Source organism: Symphodus melops (genome assembly GCF_947650265.1).
Source record: "Symphodus melops genome assembly, chromosome: 15".
Taxonomy (NCBI): Eukaryota; Metazoa; Chordata; class Actinopteri; order Labriformes; family Labridae; genus Symphodus; species Symphodus melops.
Genome location: NC_136705.1, coordinates 24,275,713 through 24,299,937, shown reverse-complemented (window position 1 = coordinate 24,299,937; position 24,225 = coordinate 24,275,713). Strand labels below are relative to the sequence as shown.

At 48.3% G+C, this 24,225-nt stretch overlaps 1 protein-coding gene across 2 annotated transcripts in view; it reads left to right on the top strand.

Annotated features, from left to right (window-relative positions):
* Positions 1-24,225, top strand: part of mcu (mitochondrial calcium uniporter) — a 53,170-nt gene that overhangs the window by 11,386 nt on the left and 17,559 nt on the right. Inside the window, exon 2 of one of the 2 annotated variants that reach the window (XM_079362829.1) lies at positions 11,160-11,270. In XM_079362829.1, coding sequence (XP_079218955.1) covers positions 11,160-11,270 — 111 coding nt within the window. Of the gene's footprint in view, positions 1-11,156; positions 11,271-24,225 lie in introns of both variants that reach the window. The other variant, XM_079362828.1, reaches the window with a different exon arrangement.

Here is a 24,225-nt window from a genome sequence, read left to right as displayed (position 1 = left end):
TTATAAACTGTTCTGACAAAAAGAGAAAAATGCAGCCACAGGAGGTGAACAGAAGACAATCCTGTCCAATCACAGCCCCCCTCACGTGCGTCAGACTTCAGTTTTGTCGCTTTGATTTCCCCTCGTATGTAGAAAAACGCCGCTGATAGCAGAGTCCTGTTTTCTGCTCGTCAGACGAAGGTTCCTGAGTTCTTCCTCGGAACAGGGCGCTGCACAGGGACAGGAAGTACTTGTCATGCAGCCGGGTCGTTACCAGGTCTCAGCCCGCCGGTTGTTACTCTGGGAAAATAGTTAAGCAGCGAGGAGGCAGAAGAGCTGAGCTTAGCATCAGAGCGGATCACTGATGCACCTCCAGCTGAGCTTTCAACTCTTTACTGCCTGAGTCTTTACCGACCCGGGTCCTGAGGGGAACCCTGGGAAATCCCAACCTGGACGTGAACTGGATGGGAAGAAACAGGGTGGGGTGAAGATGAGGTTAGGAGGATCTCTCTCTTTTTTTTTTTGTTAGGAAATAACATCTTCTAGTTGCAGTGTTCTTGTTGTTGCAGCCTCGGGCATGTTGAAGGAACACTGTGCTGAGCTGTCTTTTAAATCCAGGTATTTTACGCTCTCCTTCGCAGAAATCATCAAGGCTGCATTCTACTCACTGAGGCGTTTTTCTTTTTTTGAACTAAGTACACAGGTTCCTGCAGCTTCTCAAAGGTCCTGATGCTGCTGTTGCCTGGGAAACACTTTGCACAGTAAAAAAAAAAAAGTCATATTTTTTCCCAACAGAGAACTGAAGGTTATCCGTTCATTGTCTCCTCCTCTCTCTGCCTCTTCATATCTGACGCGGCCTCATGTGAAAGGATCTGTGCAGGCGTGTTCTCGGCGGTCCGGCTCCGGCGCTGCCCGGCTCCACTCGGCTCTCTGGAATAAATGTAACGCTACGATGAGCAGGCGGTGGCACTTTTCATTCCCATCTTGAATTATTGAATTGCCTATGAGGCTTTCCTTTGATGCAAAATTGAATATAAATCCTTATTCTGTCAAATATAATTTGAAGAGTATTTCTGCTTCTTAGTATTTCTGTATTATTTGATCACTAAAAGGCCTGAAGCCTCATCTCTGCAGTCTGAGGCTTTATCGCTGTTTGGCCCGTAGTGCAGCCTGCGTTCAGCTTCCATCTTCCTACGCTGCCTGCACACTACGCTCTGTATGTCTGAGGCAGTGGGAGTGTCAGAGACGGTCGGGTTCATCGAGTCTGCTCGCTCGCACATCCTCCAACAAACAGACGCGGGGATCCATTGATCACAATTATGGCTGCCGGGCTTCACAGCTTGTGGAAGCAGAGCCGCCCGCCGCTGAAGAGATTTGAAACGAGCGAGAAGTGCGAGCGTGGTCATGTTGGTCGTGGAGAGAAAACTTTAAAAATGCTCGTTGGCTGAGTGGAGCTTAGATCATGTCTGAACACATAAATCTAAATGCTGATTGGCTTTCATCATGGCGTCTTGTTTTTTTTCTTCTTTGGAAGTGAAGACATGGAAAAGACAAAGTAAACGGAGAAGTTGAGGTTTTAAAATTGAGTCCATGGATTTTTTTCTCTGCTCTCTCAAGTGGAGACAAAACGAGTTCTGGTTCTAAGAGTGTGAGGCCTCCACGTTGCCTTGGAGGTGTAGCTTGTGACACCAGGTTTTGGATTTCACAGCCGACTCAAACCTAAAAGTAGATTAATGTGTTTAACAGATGAGGAAGGATCCGTGCTGCCACATGGACACAAACACTGAAACATCAAGAACTGTCTTTGACAACAGACCTCACAACTGTTTTTATCACCATCATCTTCACCTGCCTGTTGTACACTGCAGCATGCCCTCACATGAACCCGCCCACTCGACACCACAGGAGCCTCCGTGTCACATGACAGAGCCATAAACGTGTGAATGATGTGCAGCTGCAGTTACAGTCCAAGCTGAGTCTCTAGAATCTTCTGCAGGAGGCCAAGAAAGAAGCGAGCCGAGACGTGATGTCATCTGATCGGGTGGGAAGTTTGAGTACGCTCATGCTCGGACCACACAGCAGGGTCTGCGTCTGATTGGTCCCTCCAGATAATTAGGGAAACCTTCTTTGCTCGTCGGCTCGACCGTCCCCGAGTGTTTCATATTTAGGAATGAATGACCACGACGTCCAATAGGAGCGAAGCAGGAGAGGAGGCGAGGGAGTGTTTGGTCACGATCTTTTAGCCTTGAGGCAACGCTATCCTTGTTGGGTGGGAGGGGCTCTACTGAGGCAAGACAGGAAGTGGCGTTCCACCCGACCTTGAATCTAAGACGAGGTGAAACCCCCCTCACCCCCCCATCATGATGCTTTGAGAAATGAAAATCTGCTCAGAATATGCCTCCACTCCAGCTCTGAGCATCGATTTATTGAATATGGGTGTCATTTTAGCAGACGGAGCCTCGTACCCCCACTGGGACCCCAGACCCCGGGTCGGGAACCAGCGCGCTACACGACGCCACGATAACAATCTGTGCCGTTAACTCGATTCGACCTGCACTCCCATCAGTCCTGTGAAGTCTGCAGCATGCATCATGGTGATGTCACACGGCGATGAAGCGACCCTGCAGTGTTTGCACACACGCTGGAGAAGTGTCTTCTTCTTCTTCTGCTGTGCATGATGCAACCTGATTATTCTGAAAGGTTAGTGTGTGCAGACTCAGACAGCGTGCTGCTCCATCTTTTCCTGCAGGCTGTTTAATTTCAGACCACTTAGTGTGTGTGTGTGTGTGTGTGTGTGTGTGTGTGTGTGTAGGTCACATGAAGCCTCACGTATGGACGACGTTTGGCTGCAGGATTTCTGGATGTTGAACTTCCTCGTGTAGATGCTGACTGTGACTGTGTTGTAATTTAACACAGCTATTCATGTAGTAGGTGATTCTTGTGGTTCTATTTGTGGTTCTCACAGTTGCTCAGATTGAGAGCTTTGTAATGATGACACACACACACACACACACACACACACACACACACACACACACACACACACACACACACACACACACACACACACACACACACACACGCTGAGAGTCCTGCAGACATTCAGAGAAACACTCTCAGACACAGATTTCTTTCTGGCACAGTCCCTCCTCGCTCGCTCGCTCGCTCGCTCGTACTCCCTCTGTATCTCTCACGTGCCTCAGCTTCCTCCCCCTCACGCCCACACATCCACTCTCTCTACCTCTGATCATCGGCTTCATCGCTATTGGCTCACAGGACGTGTCTCTGGTAAGACACTATGTGCGTGGTTTCCTCTCCATCACTTTGCTCTCAGCGTGTTACTGCGGTCCTTTCCTGCGTCTCCACCGTCTGTGTAACGTTTCTACACGCAGCCCTTTAAAAAGTCGAAGTAACAGCGAGGCCTTTGAAAGTGTGCTGACAAAGCCGCCGTCGTTTGTTCTGACATTTTCAGGCCATTCAGGCTTTCCAGCGCCACCAGCAGAGCGACGACGCCGCTCTCTCGGGTAACACCTGAGGCGAGAAATCAGCAGATATTTTTTCTGCATTTTCTCCTGCGCTCCCGTCTGTCTGCTCTCGTGGTCTCCGGGACACGTGGGGGGGAAGCTGCCTCGTCCTCGTATGTGCTCCATTATGAATGAAGGCGGCTTGCGAGCCCGCCCATTCATCGTCGACCCCGCTCTCGCTCCCTCGTGACCCTGTTCACGTTTCTGTGTGTGTCCCACTCTGACGGCGAATAATTGACAGAGACGTGTTTGCATCATGTATGTGTGGGTGAGCGTGTACAGCGTGTTTCTCGGGTGATTAACGGTGCAGGCGGACGTTGACCGTGCAGCCCTCTCCCCCTTCTGTCTGCTTTATTTGAGCCGGATTTCTCTGCCCTGCAACACAGCAAACAGCGACACACATGAGCATCCACTGATGCAGTCTGGTCCTTTTAGCTCCACCTGATAAACGGTACTGATCCAAAACCACATGAGACCCGATAATGAATAATAAAACAGCTGTGAAGCATGAGAGACGCTCAGAGAAGAAAATACTCATCATTTAATGTAACTTCCACTTTTTCTTATTGACAAAAATTAAACGAATCATAAGCTTTAAAAACGAGCTAAGAAGCTGAGCTAGCGTTAGCAGGGATGTGCCTTCCTGGTTTGTAGAATAAGATTTTCTGTTCAGCGGCGATGCGTCCATACGAGTACACGTCAGCTGGAGTTCATCTCTGGATCACAGTTCTGCTTTTCCTGGGAAAACAAGTTTTTTTTTTTTCCAGTTTTCTGCAGATCTTGAGAAGTGGAATCTTCATCAGGTGAAGGCCGGCGTTGTTATATACTGAGACGAGGAGAGAGACAGTTCAGAACAAGCTGAATTGACTCCCTGTCACACACTGAGGGAATAAAATAAAGTGGACGTTTGTCTGCTTTGGGCTTCCATAGTTTGACTGTGCAGCTGGATTTCTTGCTGTTGCAGTGATGTTGGATCGTTAAGAAAATCTTTCTTTGAAGCGATTCATCAGTATCATAACGCGATCACGCACCGATGTGCTCGTCCTCCTTCTCTCCACACACGCTCACCTCGTGACCTTGAGAGGAGAGGCCGAGCGTTTGATCCACTTCAGAGTTGAACCTGATTATGAGGCGGCTACGTTGAGTCCTTCACGTCTCCTCAGCTGACTCCGACAGCTCCTCTCTATTCCTCCTTCCTGTCTTTGTACGTCCACCTCTCACCCGGGGGAAAACCCCCTTTCTGTAACTGGATCAATTCTTTGCTTTGAAAGACCTTCAGTGGACGGCGGTCCCTCCGCAGCCCCTCACCCCTCGCTTCACGCCGCGTGCAGGCTCTGGGTAACCGGGTGTGCTTAATGTGTTGGAAATTCCATTTAGCTCTCCTCGTCCTGTCTCCTATCTCACTCTGTCCATCGCTCCTCTCGGTGCCCAGAGATTGCCTGCAGCCTCCCCACTCTCCTCCTCTCCCCGAGGCTGAGCGCCTTTCACTACCAGTGACAGACATGCACGGAGAGCGAGCGAGCAGGACAAGAAGGAGAATGGAGAGAGAGAGAGAGAGAGAGATAAGGGAATGTGAAGACATGAAATATCACTCAGACTGGACAGTAAATGCTAATCCCTCGCTGCAGCTTTGCCCTCAGCTGCTGCAAACAGGACTTAATAAGAGAAAAGAAAACACGTCGAGACAATAGACTCTCTGTGTGGTCAACATGCAATATTAAACAGACGTGTGCATTGGAACATGTGAAGAGAAGAGGCTATGATGAGGGGAAAAATGGCCGATCTGTGTGGAAGCTTTCACCATCTGCTGAGCTGGTTAACTCACAAATAGCATTCCCATTCGTTCTCTTCTCATTAATTATCTCACAGCGGCTTCCCAATTCACTGCGCTGATACGATCTCCTGCCTGCACACACACACACACACACACACACACACACCGCTCAGTCAGGTCATTTCTTCTGAGGAGCTTGTTACGGTCTTGCAGGGGAGCGTTAGCTCATTATTTTCCTTTTGTCCAGTTTTCATTCTCTGAAGGAGGCTTCAGTGTCGGCTTCAGGGAAGCATGGGATCAACATCGGTGTCAGCTGATTGGCCCTGCATGTCGACAGACGTGTGCACACCGGCCTGTCATGTTGCATGAGCTGATGTCAGAAGTTCATGTGAATTCAAACTTGACAGAAAATGTTGTTTTTGTGGGAGTTGTGTAAAAACATTGGTGTGGAAATCGGCAGTCGGCTAACTTTTCCCATCGATGCTTCTCAACGTAACAACCAATCGGTGCAATGATTTTTTATTTTCTAGTTTCTTCTTCCCTAAAAACAGGAGCCTGCAGCAGCCAGACCGATGGCTGAATCTTCTTTAGAGAAAAAAATATTGAGATTTAAATTGTGTTTCACCATTCAGCAAAAAAATATCTAGATGTGATTTTTGGCTCCGCATGCGAAAAAAAAGTGATTCTGACGAAAAAGTAGTTCAGTCAATGGACAGTCAATACTCAAACAGAATACACACCTACACATATACAACATCTCTTCACTGCTCTGACTTTATAACACTCCTATTATCCTATTGCACTTCCCTGCACCATCGATGTTAGTGCACAGCACCTTCATGAGTCTCACTCACACGCACTATCTTGCACTATTTCATCATTTAATGGAGGTCGCTATGAGAGACAGTTTATGTCCATGTAACTTGCAGTTTGGTGCTGAAGATGCAAAGCGAAGTGAAAGCTCCGACAAAATGTCCCCGAGTGGTTCACGATGTGGTCGGAAAGCTGGGAAACGTTTAGTCCTCCGGGTTCAGAACCAGGCCGCGGGTCACTGACGGGTTAAAGCAGCTCATCGTATACAGGACGGGATCTACTGGTTCCAGTTGTTCTCCCTCTGATGTTCAGATTGGAGGTTTATTCGTCGGAGCTTCTCCCTGCAGTGACTTTATTTACCGAGCTGTTGAGAGTACACACACACACACACACACACACACACACACACACACACACACACACACACACACACACACACACACACACACACACACACACACACACAAGACACTTCCGACTGCTTCCTTGTCGGGAAATATTCTCAAAATGAACTTGTCGATGCTAATGAGCTGTGGGGTCGACGATGCTGAAAACACACAGCACACCCACAGGCAGTCTTACACGGCGGGCCACTTAGCTTAGCATCTGCGACATCTAAGATTAACCATTAGAGCCGCTCTGAGCCGGGACAACATTTGCATAAGGAGACATGTGAGCGTCCTGGCGACTCGACGATGATGAGCCGGCTCATACACGGGGAATGTGCAGTGTTGGCAGAGTGCTGGAGTCCGGTCCTGGCTAAGAGCTGGCGTAAACACCCAGCTATGTGTTCCTGCAGAATGAGGCGGCGCTCAGATGTCGAGCACAGCTGACTGACAGCATGTGAAGCATGACGGATAAAGAGTTTGTGTGATTGGAGCTACCTGAGAGCGTCTGACATATTTGTGATGGGTGGAGATTGGTCCCGGCGCTGCAGGGAGCTCATAACACACCGAGCCACGAGGCAATCAGTGAATCAATACCAGCAGACTGTCGTGGCTAACGTTCTCTCTGTGACAGGAGAGTGAAGCAGGAGCCTGTCCGAGTCCTGACGCCGGCACACACGGGACGTGGCTGAAGTTTGGAGACCTGCTGTGTTTCTTCATCTTCTCTTTTCTGATATCAGAGGCATCGCTCGAGTTTCAGGCTGTCTCTTAAAAACAACAACGTCTCAGTCAGCTCGCTGTGCTGGATGAACTTCCTGGGTGCCCCGATCGACCGGCTGGTGACCTCTCTCAGCCGATAGTCGGCGTGTTCAGCCCAAGTTAGAAACCTGAAGTGTTAAACTCCTGCAGTTTGTCGAGTGTCCACTAGAGGCTGAGTGGAAGTCACATACACACCCATTCAAAAAAAAAAACCCTAAAAGATGAGATACTTGTTATCATGCTGAGCCGACCTGATTGACAGGTGGGCGCCGTGTAACGGTTCATCAGGAGGTTTAAAACCCGCCTCAGCTCCAGCTCTCAGCCTGTCGTTAGCTTGACTCAGAGTTAGCCTGAGACGAGTGATGTCCATTCATATTTACAGTGTATGAGCTGGACATGTGTCCCTGCTCTCATCTTTCAGCTGGCCTGGTTCCCTCTCAGCTCTGCTTGGTGGAATAAGCCTGTTTGTTGCTGGTTGTGTTGTATCCACAAAGAGAAGGTGTCGTCAGGTAGGATTGAACCAGCTGGTGCTTTTTTCTCTCAGGAGGATAAGCAGAGTTTTCGAGTGTGTGTATTGCATGATTGCCCCTCGGTGTGTTGGAGTTGGTATCTGGAGCGAGCAGCTGCCGTCCTCTGAGGCAATCTAATCAACAGAAATAGACGGGACCTCCCCTCCCCGGGCTGCAGGCCTGCGAGGGTCGAGGGGGGGGGGGGGCGCAGCAGCAGCAGCTTCTGCTTTCTATTTTCAGATGGAGAATATGTCTCATTTCAAATTGCATCATTTCCTCTGGGAGTGAACTATTCCTGGCAAAGTGTGTTTTTCTCTTATCCTTCAGCTTTGTCTTTGAATCTTTGATGTGACATTTCATTCACAGCTTTCAAACAATGTTCGGTCTCCGCGGCAGCAGACCTGAGGAGAGACTCTCTGCGTGCAGTTCAGGGACACTTTTTACACCGGCCTTGAATGCAAGCCCCGCCCTCGAGTTGCACGTCTGACTAGTCAAAGATAAGAACGAGGCAATAATCCTGCTGCAGCGTGCTATCTCAGGACCAAGGTCCAACTTAATAAGGAGGACTTTTCAAAGCCCTCTTTTGTATTCGGATCATCGTGCGTTACAGAAACTGAAAAACACTTCATATTTTAATGCTGCACGACGCTGGTGATCGACCTCAGGAGCTGAAGTTTAAGTGTGGACGAGTCTCGTGTTTGCAGGTCAGAGGAGTCGAGTCTCACTTCACCTGAGACGAGCTGCAGACGACTTATTCTCCATTTTTCTTCTCCATGTGTCTCAGAATCTGTGACACACGCTCAGTCCTCGCTTGTCCAATGTAATTTAGCGGGGTTGAAAGTCGTCAGAGGGAGAGCTAATTGCGTGTGTAATAACATGTCGAGAGAGGCGGAGTCACGTAGACATCCATCAGGGACGGGAGCTCTAATAGCAGATATTAGCGCTTTAGAGAATTACTGAACTCGTCATGCAAAAAAACAGATTACTATGGATTCATTAGTGTCCGGCGTTCATTCAGAGGGAGCGCAGCTGGAACTGCTCATTCAGATGGTGTCTTTATGCTCTCTGTAATGACCCCTCCCCCCCTCGTGTTTGTGGGGAACTTCTCCTACGAGGATCCTCACGAAACCACGTTTCAAACGCTGGTGCGATGATAACGAGTCAGGTGACTCTGACTTCCTGTTTGGGATCATCCAAAAGTACGAAGTAAATCAAATCGTGTCACCTCCTCGCCTCGTCAGCACCGCCGACCTGGGAGTTAGACAGGAAGCTTCTGTCCTGGTCTATCAGCACAGTCACTGTTGGGATGAAATAAACATCGTCGATCTGATCTGATCTAAATAACTCACGTCATGTGACGCGATGGTCGAATACTTATCAGGCGCTGTGAGCGATTTGCTTCCTGTTTGGCAGCAATAAAGCAAAAGATGAGTGATGGCACTCTGACGTGTTTCTGTAAAAAAAACAAAAAACGTGACAGTTATTTAAGGAGGAGACGTGCCGCTGCTGTCACCAGGCAACAAGTGGAGACTCCAGGAAGTCTCTGCACACAGCCAAGAAATGATCCAGCACTTCATCCCATCTCATGGAAGCTACTGTCATACAGCGTCTTCCTATGTTACTATTACCCTCAAAGGATCCTGATGCATGGCATCAAATGTGTCAAATGAGAGAGAGAGAGATACGTTGGACGTGTTGAAGCGCTGTCCCTCGCTCACAGTAAATCAGCTCCTAACGGTTTGACACCTTTGAATCTCTCCTCTCCATCCGGGTGGGTTTTTAAAATGGAATCAGCGCGCAGCGTGACCTTTCAGGTTGTTACTGTAAAAAGCCCCCACCAGAGGCCACGTTCACGGCTCGAACACGAGGAGTTAATGTGCTGCAGGTTTGCTCTCACTGCTTTTAATGGACTCTTCCACTTTATCTCATCTTTCCTCAGCACCGAGGGGGGAGGGGGGGCAGGGAGCATCTGAACTTTCAGGTGAAAGTATTTATAAGTCATCTGAGCCGAGCGCACACACACACACACACACACACACACACACACACACACACACACACACACACACACACACACACACACACACACACACACACACACACACACACACACACATCCTGATCCAGAAGCATCAAAGCGACCACATTTAGTGTTTCTTCTCCTCCAGCGTGATGACTTGTAAGCAGCCTTAAATCAGAGATAGTGAATAAATAACGGGCTGCTAATCCTGGTTGGAGTTGTGAGCAGCTGCAGGCTGGTCAGCTCTTTCATCTGTGACTGACAGTCGAGGCCGACTCGCTCTCTCTCCCCCGGCGCACACAGGAAGTTTGTCGTGACAGCTCGACGGCCTCGCATGCACGGTGCCGCCCCCCCCAACACCAAATACCAGACATCTTCAGACGAGCCAGCACGTAGCTCCTGTTCTTAAATCACTGTGACCGGTGTATTAATGATAATGACACACACGGCGAGCGTTTCAAACAGCCCCCCAATAGAGAGAGAGAGCGCAGCAGGTTTTTTACGTGCTGGCTGTCTAGTCGAATGTCCGTGTAAAGTTTGGTGAGCTGACGTGTGAAGGGAGCAGGTAACACTTCACACTGGCTGCTGGGCGAGCGGAGGATGTTGCGTTTTGGTGCTTTATACTCGTTCCTGTATCATTCTTCCTCTGCTGTGTTTGTCGAATATGTAACCCCTCTCACCTCTCTGCCCCTTCAGGCTGCGGGGGATCATATCTGCTTCACACTTGTCCTTTCTTCAGCTTGAGACAGTGAGACAGTGAAGCTGCACGAGTCCCTTCAGACGGTCACACTAAACCCCGCCCCTCTTTCTCTTCCTGCTTTATTTCCATGAGCTCGTCTGATGTTTCACCTTCAGTCTGTCTCAGAGGAGTAATGGTGGCGCGACGCGGGTCCCGCCCCCCTCTCCTCAGTTTCCTGTTTTATTGTTTGTGCAGACAAGTCCAACAAGTTTTGTTCACATCTGTGCCAAAGACTCCGCCCCCTGCACGCTCTACCGACCTGCGAACCAAAGCGAGTATGTCCACCTCTCAGTCTGCGTGTGCTGCAGGACGTCCGACAGTCCTGAGCGTGGTAGAAAGGTCCTTTAAATACACGGAGGCCTCAGCTACATGCTTCGATGTTGAACTGCAGCAAAGATGGGAAACTGTCGTGGCCTGTGGCGGGAGGTAGAAATCAAACCAGCACTTTCACGCCTCCTCATTTGAAGCCTCTTTGCAGCATCACCGCTGCGCTCTGTTTTCTCTCAGTCCTGATGGAGGCTGTCGTGTGATAATAACATGAGCTTTACTCTGCTTCCTGTTTGTGTTGTGATTATTTCTCTTTGTTCCCACTTTGGGCACAAAGATGATGCTCCACACGTTGACATCTCCTTCTGTTTGTGTCCTTTCCTCAGCAGGAGCTTCTGTCTGCTTCCTTCTCCCGTCAGACTGTGAGGAGAGCGCATGGCCTCCGGTCAGCAGCCCACTCCACACTCTTCAGCCAGCCTCCCAGCGCCCTGTCTCCACAGGTTAGTATCTGCATGCATGCTACTGTGTGTGTGTGTGTGTGTGTGTGTGTGTGTGTGTGTGTGTGTGTGTGTGTGTGTGTGTGTGTGTGTGTGTGTGTGTGTGTGTGTGTGTGTGTGTGTGTGTGTGTGTGTGTGTGTGTGTGTGTGTGTGTGTGTGTGTGTGTGTGTGTGTGTGTGTGTGTGTGTGTGTGTGTGTGTGTGTGTGTGTGTGGGGCTCCATCTTGCTGATACATTGATACGGCAGTGAGCACAGCAGCCGCAGCACTTTTCTGATGCCTTCATCACCATATTGCAGATTTTTTTAAAGTCCTTGTGTGAAGGTCATTCGGGGTATTGACGGCATGGCGAGGCCAACAGTTCAAGTTCTCCGGGATCAATAATGATCATCTGGATCCCGGCGGTCAGTGTAACCCGCCACATTCATCCTTAAAGGAAGAACGTGAGACATGACACACGTCAATATATCCGACATCGAGACTATCCTGTGTAGTGATGCTCATGACAGTGTAGTACCATTTTATACCACAGGGGGCGCCCATCACCTGTGCAGCTCCCAGAACAGCTGATGTTACGACTGTTCGGATAGAAGTGAGGCCTAAAGGAAGTGTGTGCCCGTCTGTCTGAGAAAACAAACACTCGGCCGTAGGAGGAGGAGGAAGAGGAGGAAGAGGAAGAGGAGGAGGAGGAGGAGGAAGAGGAGGAGGAGGAGGAGGAAGAGGAGGAGGAGTTTCAGCCTTGTTAGAACGGCGGTGGCGCCCGTTTGGCGTTGCAGCTCAGTCAAAAGACAATTTCGTCCACAGCTTGTGTTTGACTCCTTCGTATGCACGTTATTGGTCAGGGGTTGGAGGCGTGTCTCTGGAGGAGAGCCGAGGCGTCGGTGTGGAGGAGGCGTGGCCAAACAGCAGTTTGTTTGGGTTTCCTGCTCGAGGGCGACGTCGCCCGGATCAAGAAGTCGCACCCTCGTCCTTTGAAGAGTGTGTCCGTTAGATATTCCAGCGATGATACGTTGCCGTCGTCGGGTTCTCTCCGCTCCTCGCCCTCGATGTTCTGTTGGGTCCGGTCCTCTGAATCCATGTAATGCTTCATTTGTTTTTGTAATATGAATAATCTGCTGTTGTTTCTATTATCTGCAGTTTAATAGAGATTAGCATGTTGAGCTTTATCGAGCTGAGAGTCCTTTGAAGGCCGACGAGGTCAGAGGACGGGCGCCGTTTGATCTATTCAAACGCCTCTCCACCTGTGTGTGTGTTTCTGCCATGTGAAGCCTGCACACACACACTCACACACACTCACACACACTCACACACACTCACACACACACTCAGTATGTATTTGGATTCTTTTGGTGATTTCTGACGTATAAGAGAGAGGAAGTGACTGTTTCTGAAAGGACACGTCTCTTTGATGTGACGGCAAACTTACACAAACGTCCCAGCGTATTATTTCAACACACACACACACACACACACCTCTGTTTGTGTGTGTGTGTGTGTGTGTGTGTGAGTGTGGGAAACAGGACCTTAAAGAAACATGAAACTCAAATCTCCTTCCACTTTTTAACCCTGTAATAAAGAATCTTGTGTGTGAAAGAGACCAGTGGGAGATCAGGTCGAGTGATTCACACAAAACATCGAGAAGAATCATGAAAGGAAAGAAAAGAAATCCCTGAAATGATTAAAAACTTAAAACATGTTCAAGTAAAAATAATTTAAATAAAATTAACTGAAGTAAGTTTCAGTGCAGAGTGAAAGATTCAAATCTTTATTAAAACAGTTAAAAGCAGCTGTCAACAGATTCAGCTGACCTGCAGCTTTTGTTCCAGATATACGGAGCATAGAAGCTGAACGCTGCTTCACCTGGTGACAGACAGCAGATCAATCCACACATCAAATAAGATCACTCAAACAGATTTTAGGAGGTTTAGCAGAAACTCTCAGGAGTGCACGCCGTGTTTGAAAAAGAGCTGCAGAGCCGGATCCTGCACTGAGACTGCCTGGTCATGTTTCCTCTTCATCGCTCGTATGCATGCGTTAAACTCCTATAGCAACATTCCTGTCAGAGCGTCTCACTCGGTTGCTTCATCGTTAATCTCTGTGCTGTTCTTTCAAACGTCGTGTCCCGCCTCAGGAGACCACGCCCTCCTGCTCCGCAGGGACGTGTGTGAACGAGTAACTCAGGAATACCTGCAAAAAAACAGCCTCTTTATAACCTGATCAGCATCACTTTTACACGTGGGAACCTTAGCATCTTAATGCTAAGCTAACTGTGACATGGATAGCAAACTAGAGAATGGGAGGAGCCAAAGAGATGTCAATGAAAAAGTCATCCATCACATCCTCACGGTCTAAATGTTTTATTTCAACTCAGATTTTAAACCTAATGAGACTCTCGCCTTTGCTGTCATGTTTTTTTTTTTTTTTTGTATTTCAGTTCAAAAACTCAGGAGATAAATAAAGATCAATGCCACCTGGGAGGGTTTAATTTGTTTGTGTACATCAGCCCGGTCAAATTGAAGTCACACAAGTTATCATAATTAACTTTGTTGACTTGCAGATGTCGGCTGCTCACGGGGCTTTCAGGTTGAAATTACTTATCTAACAAAGTTTGGGAGGAGTCGGCGTTATTGTCTCGACTGCTCTCATGAGCGTGACATCAATGCCAAATTAAATCTTTCCTCAGTTCTAAATTTGATTGATTGTTGCCATCTGTTGTTTGGATCTCATTGTGAGTTTTCTCCTGGTCTCTTTTTTTTTTTTCCTGCATTGTGAAAGTATTGTAGCGTCTGTTGTTTTCCTCTGAGCCTTTGTGGTCATCTATCCTATTACAGACTATTAAATGTAATCAACGATAAACTAATAAGTATAATTCTATTTAACGCTCAAGTTGGTCACGTTCTAAAGTTGTTTTCTAATCTTGGTCGTCTTTTTCTGTGTTCAGAGTTTAAAGGTCACATGATCTCCTCCTCTTCTTCAGTTTAAATCAGTGTCCTCGCTCCTCTTCATCATGTGTGTGAAGTGTGTTGTTGTAAATCCACTCTGATCCTGTATTTGATCATGTCTATAAACCCCTCTATTTCAGCCCTGCTCAGAACAGGCTGTTTCTGTGTCTGTAGCTTTAAATATGTAAATGAGCTGTGTCTGACCACGCCCCCTCTCTGGAAGGGCTCGGGTGTACTCGCTGCTTTCTGGCTCCATGTCCTATTGTTTACGGTGAGAAGGCAGACTCAGAGGGCAGAACAAACACCTAGCTGTGGGAGTGTCACCCACCTGGGGGAGGGGCTACTGCCCTTTGTGATGTCATGAAGGGAACATCTCCAAACGGCCTGTTTGAGACACATTTTCTGGAAAGTGGAGCAGGCAGAAGACGGAGAGGATGGACTTTTCTCATCATTGGGGGGCAGGTGAATAAACTCTTTGTTGTGTAACTTCATCCACCTCTTCTAATGAGGGTCGACTGCGATGGGAAAACGATGTTTTATTAGGCGCCATATTGTAACACGAAGTCGACAAAACGCCCTGAAAAATGTCAGTTTGAAAGTCTGTCAGATGATTTAATCGTTGTATCAGTCAGCGTGTGCGTAAATGCAAGTCACGACAGGCTTCACCGGAGGATGAATAACTCAGGACAAGGTGCCATATCAGCGTCCTTCCAAAGAACACGACGAGCAGACATCAGATCCAGGAGGCGGGACTTCTTGGCGCTGCCACTTTGTCCTTCGTCTCTCAGTCTGACTTGGCCTTGTCGGACCGTAACTCTTTGTGCTTAGTATTCCTGTGAGTAAAGTCCAGCTGGAATCCAATAAAGCAGCTGCATTATGTTAAAAAGATCAGCTGAAGGTTAAGTGTGGATATTTTTCAGGAAGTGCGCTCGGCCCGCTGACGAGCTTGAACGGGATGAAAATTTTATGATGAGAACAGGATATTTGTTCCTTGAGTGCTTGCAATCCGCCTGCTGTGGATATCAGTGCATTAGCTCGTCTTCTCTTCTGTCCCTGTGTGTGTGTGTGTGTGTGTGTGTGTGTGTGTGTGTGTGTGTGTGTGTGTGCGTGCTTTGTGTTGGTGCACTTGTATTCATGTGTCATTGGGCTTCATGAAACTGAGAAGGCAGGTTTGGTGCGTACAGGATGAGGGTGAAAAACGAGCGGAGGCTTCCCCCGCTCTGTGTTTACATTGTGCTGCAGCAGGCCGGCTGCTCGGCGAGGCGTTGGGGGAAGGTCGGTGAACGAGATCAAGGGAAATGTATATATTACTCTCGCTGCTGGGAAGTCTAAACATCAGCTGTGGGTCGTGGTAGCGAGTCCTTGTTCACCACAGGCTGAGAGGGCGCGGGTGGATGCTCCCCCTGCGTCGGCCTCTCTGCCACGTGGCCTCCACAGGGAGAGCTGTTTGTTCAGAGGGCCGGGGAGGGAGGAGACGCAGGAGGCTCAGCAGGGAGTGTTTGCCTTGCCAGGGCTTGTTGCCCCTGCGAGGTAGGGCTGATGGTGATTCTGTCAAACGTGGCGTAAGAGGGACTCATCTGCAGGAAGCACAGCTACTTAAACAGATGTTGTTTTGGTTGTTCAAACTTGTTAGCCACAGTCGCTCACCTTGCATGCTGCACTGTCTCGCATTTGTCTTCTGCACAATCCTTTCTCATTGTTTGCTGTCGTCTTCATTGACCTCCCTCTTCATCTCTCCTGCATTGCTGCAGTACAGGCACTTGTCTCCTACTTAGCCTTCCCTCCCTCCCTCCCTCCCTCCCTCCCTCCTTCCTCTCCTCCACTTCTTCCCTCCTCTTTGGCATTCATCAGTTTCACTGCAGCTTCCCAGGAGGCCTTCTGGGTTATGGCTACACACACACACACACACACACACACACACACACACACACACACACAGAGAGCTATCCTCAGCAGCACTGTTGGTGTACAGACCTCTCGACCCATCTGCGACTCGGCTCCTACAGATGGGAAGTGGTCAAATGTCATGTCGTGTCACAGAGAGGGAGAAATCTAAACGAGGGGGGGGACTAGTTGTTGTTGCAAGCTTGCCAAGTCATGTCAATCGATGTGTAATAGTTGGGGGGGGGGGGGGGGGGGATTAAAGATAAGGAGCCTTATCGGTGTTGGGCAGATGGCATAGTGAAACTGTCAATGCTGGTTTGGAATCGATGCTTTAATCATTTTCTTTCATAAATACTGAACATGTTGTCCAATCGTGTGTGTGTGTGTGTGTGTGTGTGTGTGTGTGTGTGTGTGTGTGTGTGTGTGTGTGTGTGTGTGTGTGTGTGTGTGTGTGTGTGTGTGTGTGTGTGTGTGTGTGTGTGTGTGTGTGTGTGTGTGTGTGTGTGTGTGTGTGTGTGTGTGTGTGTGTGTGTGTGTGTGTGTGTGTGTGTGTGTGTGTGTGTGTGTGTGTGTGTGTGTGTGTGTGTGTGGTCTCATATTATTGTGATTGGAAAGTGACGGCCCTATTGATCAACTCAAGTGAGATGCACCATCACAGGCCTGTTCACAGCTTGTTACACACGCACACACACACACACACACACACACTTTATCTCAGACTGCTTGCTGAAAGGTCTTAATTCCACCTGTTTGCGACCTGTGTCTTACTTTAACCCAGAATGCACCTGTAAATCTCCCCTTCAGCTCTCATTGGCTCGTCTGCACAGAGCCAAAGACGTCTGAACTGGAGGATGTTTAATAACTGGCCACGCTGTCTGCTGATAGAGATGTAATCTGAGGTGGTCATGTGACTGCAGTCCTGTCCCCTGAATCACGTCTGCAACGAGCCGCCTCTGTGTGAGAAGGCTCTCGGCCTGACGAGCATCTGCTCTGACTGTAATGTTCCCCCTGCAGGCGGGGACGACGTTGATCAGTGGGAGAATAACATTGTTTAGTCAGTTTGAGTGTTTATTGCCCTTTCCTCCGCTCTCTTCTTGGGCTGAATTTGTCAGTAATCTCCACCGAGCGGAGCAATCAAACGCTGCAGAGAGCTCGATGTGGACGCCTGCGTCAGCGTGGTAAGGAGTTAGGAAAGCAGCAGGTGTGGCGTGAAAGAAAGCCGTGAAGGTTTGTTGGCCTATTTAAATGATGCATCGAAGTGTCCAAACGGTTCCCCTTTAACTGTTTTAAGACTGCGTCGCTCTGCGTGCCCTTTCCCCATCTCTCTCTCTCTCTCTCTCTCTCTGTCTCTCTCTCTCTCTCTCTCTCTCTCTCTCTCTCTCCTTTTATGGCATCGAGTCAGCCCGAGTTCGCACCGTCCATTTTCTCTGATTGGCCATAAAGCGTGCGGACTCACTAGTCCAAACTCGTGGCTCATCACCCGGGCGGTGCGGGTCAGTGGGGGGGGGGGGGGGATTTAGTTTGAATGTTGTCACAAGTATTTGCTGTCAACACTCATTTTAAATGCAGGCTTGTTTTCACAGTCAGAGAGGCTTCAGTTCTCCTCGCTCTCAGTGGTTCATGTATGCTCTCATATACTGGCCTCCTTGTCTCTTCACAGAGACCAGACCAAACTCTGTGTAGTCTCCCTCACTTCTCCAGGATATCATTATCCCTGCTGCAGAGATGATGCACTGCAATGACAACAACAAAGATGCAGCTTTAGCCCACAGCTAACTCTCTGACCCCTTTTTAAGAACTGCAGTTCCACAACTTTTAACATGATTATTCCCCAGAGAGAAGTGGGAGAAGCTGGTGTTAATGTCCTCAGTGTGGGGCTGGCTAATCCCTGGGTTTGGCTGATTGGTCTTTTTTTTTGTTCGTACCAGGAAGTCGATTTTCGACCCGACTGACGCTTTATAGCCGTGCCCTATCACACACAAACACTCCCTCTGAAGTCGCTGCGTTGGAGTTGCGAAACACTTTCTTTCCCGCCCTTAATCCTAATAACGCTTAAGGCCTCTCCTGATTGTTGTGCACAGTCCGGACTCTCCCGGGGGGGGGGAGTCGGAGCTCAATCTGTACTCTTTATTTTCTGTATCCCTCATGGACGGCTGAGAACAAGAACCAGGAGGAGAAATAAAAGAGGAGTGAGCGTCTTCTCTTTGTGTTTGTTTGCTTTTCCTATCGTTTAAATTGCAGCGCTCATGTTAGCAGATGGATTTGATAAAGTTCACCTACCGCAAACATTTCTAAAGCTGTCCTCCCTCTGAACACTTGTTCTGCTGTAATTACCGCTGGGACCTTTCTACGACTACTCTTTTACAACATTTGAAGTTTCATTAAGCTGCTGGTGGAAAACAAGAAGCAGGCAGATATTTCTGTGAAACATGTGCAAGTGCAATGAGAGGAGATATTTTTACATCTATTCCATCATGGCACATATACATGCATCCCTTTGGTAAAGATTAAATCTACCTGCTGAAGTCAGATGTCATTACATGATTGATTTATTTCTGTTTGTTCTGTGCCTCGGCGTGTAGGGATGTTCTTTGTTCTGTTTGCACTCGCAGTCAGAGGGTCTGCAGGGTACAAAGCAGCCCTGATACTGCTGAATATCTGTAAACACATCAGTGAAGCTGGAATATGAAGGAGGGGGGGGGGGCGGGTAGAGGAGGTTTGTGGGTCCCAAATTAAATATTACTGCAGCAAAAAGTCGTCTTTAAAAGTCAAACTGAAGATCAAATACAGTAGATGTGAATTTTCTGCAACTCAAAATGTTAAAACACGAATATAACGTTTAAAATCCTCTTCATCATCTTCCTCTGACTCTAACATGTGTCTCTCGTCTGTCTTAAAACCCCCCAATCATGAGAAAAGTTCATCTTTTCCGTCTTCTGTCTGCTCCACGTCTCAGAAAATGTGTGCTCAAACAGGCGGTTTGGAGGTTTAACCTCTATGACATCATAAAGGGCAGTAGCCCCTCCCCCAGCTGGGTGACACTCCCACAGCTAGGTGTTTGTTCTGCCCTCTGAGTCTGCCTTCTCACCGTAAACAATAGGACATGGAGCCAGAAAGCAGCGAGTACACCCGAGCCCTTCCAGAGAGGGGGCGTGGTCAGACATAGCTCATTTACATATTTAAAGCTACAGACACAGAAACAGCCTGTTCTGAGCAGGGCTGAAATAGAGGGGTTTATAGACATGATCAGATACAGGATCAGAGTGGATTTACAACAACACACTTCACACACATGATGAAGAGGAGCTCTGACACTGATTTAAACTGAAGAGGAGGAGGAGATCATGTGACCTTTAACATCAGTCGCTTTACATTTATGTTGATCATAAAATCAATATGAGGAGTTTCCTTTAAGAACTTGAACTTAGTTTTCTGCTGTGGCTTCATTTTTCTCCCATTCTCAAAGGTTCAAACTATAAACGCTCATTCATAGCAGCGTTAATGTGTAAACGTTTTATTGTAGAAGCAGGAACGGATGATACACTGGATTGTTTCCCCCCTCAGGTACTCTAACAGGTGAAGAGAATCACACAGCAATGAGATGATTACTGTGCACAGTATTCATAGTGAATGAAGACAGTAAGACGTTGGATTGCTTTATGTGATGTCGTCTTAATAAACAGCATCAGTGCTGTTGTAACAATCCATGTTTATTCATCGGGGGACGTCGATATTTCATCTCCATAATCCACACTTTGTTGTTCACTGAGACTCGAGAGGGATGCAGAGAGATGCACAAATATGTGGGAACGTTATTTCTTGGATTGAATGCGCCGTTTCCGACACAGATTAGTTGTAAGTGTTTTCCAGATGTCTCAGTCACTCAGCTCAGTGCTCGTACTTCATGTTCCTTGGTGCGAAGGTAAACAGAAGGCAGATTGGTTTTGGGGTCACAGGTCAGTACAGCCGGAAACTAAATATCTAGATTGCATTACTCTAAGTTTGTTTAGAACTCAGAAAAGTGAAAGTTTTCCTTCCACCCGGCCTGTCGAGCGCCTGACTCTCATGTTTTAGGAGCTGGTCTCTGCTCTGCAGATGATTTGCTTTTGTTTGCTTCAGCATGCTGAGCAGGCTTCGGGTTGGTGTGCAGCGGCGGGGACGAGGGTCAGCTCCCCTCAGTCCGAGGCCGTGGTTCCCTGCTGAGAAACAGTGGGCTGCTCCCTCCGGGTGGGGAGGGAGTCTTTGCCCCAAGTGAAGCAGTTTAAGTATCGTGTTCATGAGTCCGGGTAAGATAGACTGTGAGAGTCACACTGCAGCGTTGTGATGAAGAGGGAGCAGAGCCCGAAGGTAAAGCCCCTCACCTGTGGTCCTGAGCTCTGAAAGGAGGGCGTCTGGGCTCAGCCGCAGAGACGGGGTGAGAAGATCAGACATTCAGGGCGAGCTGGGAGTGGAGCTGCTACTCCTTCACATCGAAAGCAGCCGGTCGAGGTGGTCTGGGTGTTTGATAGGAAACCACCTGTTCAAGCTGCAGGGTCGTTAAACAATGCATGGTGCAGCCTGACGTGTATTAATATTAAAACAAAGAAAATGATGCAACAGTAAAACCAGCACGAGATAAATCTCCTGATTTGAATGTGAAGTGTCACTTTTATTATTCTCAACATGTGGAGGTTAATGTGCAGCTCTGAAAATGTGCGGCGGTCGCTGTGACATATCTTTAAGTTTCGTGGCGTGGCGAGGTCGTGGGAAGAGCGGGAAGCACAGACGAGCTCGTCTGCACATGAGGTGAGCCTGCGTACATGGGGCGCACAAACCGACCACATGACCACAGGCTTGAAGCTGATGGGCTTAAAGCCTTCAGACGTGTTAGCGTCAGTAATGTCTTCCACCCGCTCTGCTTTAAAAACAGCAGCGATAGCTGATTGGCTGCACATCACGGTGATGCCACAGGTGTCCAATCACACGCCGCTCTGAGTGCCCACGCAGCTGATTTAAAGAAGCGCCACAGTGTCATCTTGTTTGTCTAATCGCTGTTAGCAAACAGCTGTGATCATTCCTTCCAGCTGGACGTCCGTGTGTTTCACTCCCTCTGTCTTTGACTTGTCTCTCAACTTTTGTCGGTAAAAAAGATCAAAGAGTCCAACGTCAGAAAGTTCACCTGCTTCTTATTTCTCTGGTTTAGTGGACTGAATATTAAATGCACGGTTTGTTCTGAAGTCTTAATAAAGAATATCCTGACAATCTAAAGCTCGGTGCGAGCAGGTAAATACTAAATGTGTCATCCAGACACTAATGCGAGCAGCTACGTAAATCTGAATAACTCCTTTTTCTGCTCTTGACTTCAGTTGAAAGCAGCCTGACGAGGATGAGGATAATACTGCAGCAGATTATTACCAACAAAAAACTGAACGATGTCAAATCTATGAGGGGCGTTAAAGTGTTTAAAGGTGTTTATGTTGAAGCATTAAAGGAGCAATCAGTGAAATGTGACTGAAAGCTCTCTTCCTCTGTGAGCAGACATTCTGCTCCTGAATGGTCCGGATCTGTTTGGACCAGAGAAGGTAGGCGCTTTGAAGGCCGAGCGCTGGAGGAGGAGGAGGAGGAGGAGGAGATGATGATGAGGATTAAGATGCGCTGAATGGGAGCAGGAGGACACAGAGATATGGAGACGTTTTATAAGAGCATTAATCAGGCCGACGAGCTCACTTTAATTTCAGGTCATGATGTCATTCAGGGCAGAGGTGGGTGGGACGAGATGAGAGCGCGGGGACCCTGTTTCACAAAGTCACCAGCTTCACAGTCTGATCCAGCGTTTGTATCAGCCGGATGAATCAGACTGAGCTCGGGAAGGTCGTTCTGTGTGTGCGCCGTTTGAGTCGCACGCAGGCGGGCCGATATGAGCGCCCGCCCCGGACCCTCCGAGATCTGACTGCTGGGACTTCCACCCCCCACCCCCCAGACTCCCAGACCACTTTCTGCAAACTGTCCAACAGACGCGGCGACAGAGCGAGCTGCTCCGCCCTGCAGCACAGGACCTGCGAACATTTGAAGCTTGTTATTAACAATCACACAAAAGAACTAACACGTCGCTCTAAGAAAATGTTTTCTCAGCTCTGAAATATATCTGGATCATTTGTGGCAGACGTTTCGCATGTTCAGGGCTTCACTGTCAAGTCTACCGAGGGTGCAGCAGCTACAGCCATCGGCATCGACCAATGAAAAGTAGCGTAGGTGTCATGTGTCCCTCAGATCATGGATGTAATAGACACACTGTGAGTCGCTGATGTCATCAGAAAGCTTTGATTAATAATAGTAAATAAAAACACTACAGTTAAGTTTTTTGCATCCAGTCATGTGATGGTGGAGAACTTTAAAACGCGGGTGCAGCGTTAGCTTTAGCGCCCTGGTAGAAGCCTCTTCATCTTCTGATTTCAGCATCATGTGGTGCACATTTCTTCATGCTCTGAATAAACTCCTCCTGTGTGTTTTGAAGTAGATCAGTCGGTAGTTAAAGTCGAGCTCTGAAGTCAGTGAAAGCGGGACACCATGAACACTCATCCCTGCGCTCTGACACAGATCTGTTCATATTGATTCCACGCTGCTGCGGGGAAAGCGTTTCTACGGCTGCACACTTGGCTCAAGATGTGAGACATTTCTACACACCTCTTGATTCACACGTCTTTATTCTATTCCCTTTTAGCTGATTTCGTCTCTGTCCTTCATGCATATGGAAGAGGCGATGATGTAAAACACGGATCGACCACAGAAACCAGGCGGATGGTGTACACATTATGTCTCCCATGATGAAACTCCTAATCTCCGGGCACAGAGCTGAGACGTGACAATCGGAAACAGCTAAATCGGGAACATTCTGGGACAAAAACCCGTCCAGTAATTATTCCTGTAAGTCACGTTGGCTACTTCTCGCAGCACTTAACTAGAAATTCCTGATCACAGTGGGAGGAAGTTGAGCTGGTGTGTTGCTCTGCTCTGAGTGAGTGCGTTGTTGTGCTGCAGCCTCCTTTCCGTGTGCTCCGCTCTCTACCTCAGCGGCATTCATTAGCCTACTTTTCTCGCCCTGCCATGTCTGCATGCCACATGTCCATGAGGACGGCGGCAGAGTGAGACTCAGACAGACTCGCCGACACAGAGAGAGAGAGAGAGTCACACCTCTGCGGGTTCAGTTTCCCGCTCTCTGCCCCTCTCCATGGAGACAGGCGGGCTCGGCTGAAGCCTGCTAATGCTACAGAATGATAATTAAAACTCTGAGCGAGCTTAGCTCAGGCTTGTAGCGTCACAGTTTGAGACGAGGAACGTGAAGACGGAGAGCGAGAGCGGGATGTCAGAGTTCCTCAAAAGAAGCGTTCCCAGGCTCGGCTCCATAAATAACAGCTGCTGCTCCGGGAGGAATTCACTCCATGTCTGTGAGATGCTGTTCTCTGCCCTCAGTGTCACCTCACATGACGGCTAAGACAGAAGCAGCTCGGCATTGTGGGAATCTCAAACATGGACCAGCAGCTTTTTGATGGTAGCAGCTGCAATATTTAATGTTCCTGCAGGAGCCTGAGAGCGTCTGCTGCTTCTTAGTATGCAGGGAATAAAGGACAGTTTTTATATGAATGACTTTATTAATCCCTGAGGGGAAACTGTGTTTACATCCTATTAAAGACAGAACACACACACACACACACACACACACCTGAGATACACGCACGTTGACACCACTTACTTACTTACTGACAACTACATCCTCAAACTGTACTTTACATCCTGCTGGCGTTCCGAGCTACGCTGGATAAGCTAGCATCAAACTAGCATCAAGCTAGCATTAAGCTAGCACTGCCGTCAGTCACTTCAACAACAACAGAAGGACTCTCCACAGATGGAGGTCGGTGCTCTCAGGTGAATCAAAGAGGATTCAGGTGACTTCAGAGTCAAATGAGTCAAACTGTTCCACCTGCATCAATTCACTTCAATGATTTGTATTTATTGTGTCTTTCTGAAGGTTTTTGTCTTACTGGTTTGCTGCACTGGTCTGAAGTCTGACCAGTTCAGTAAATTCCATTTCACCTCATTTTCTCATTAAAAAGCTTTAAAAGAAGCACCGATGGAAACAAAACCCTCAGTCGAGAA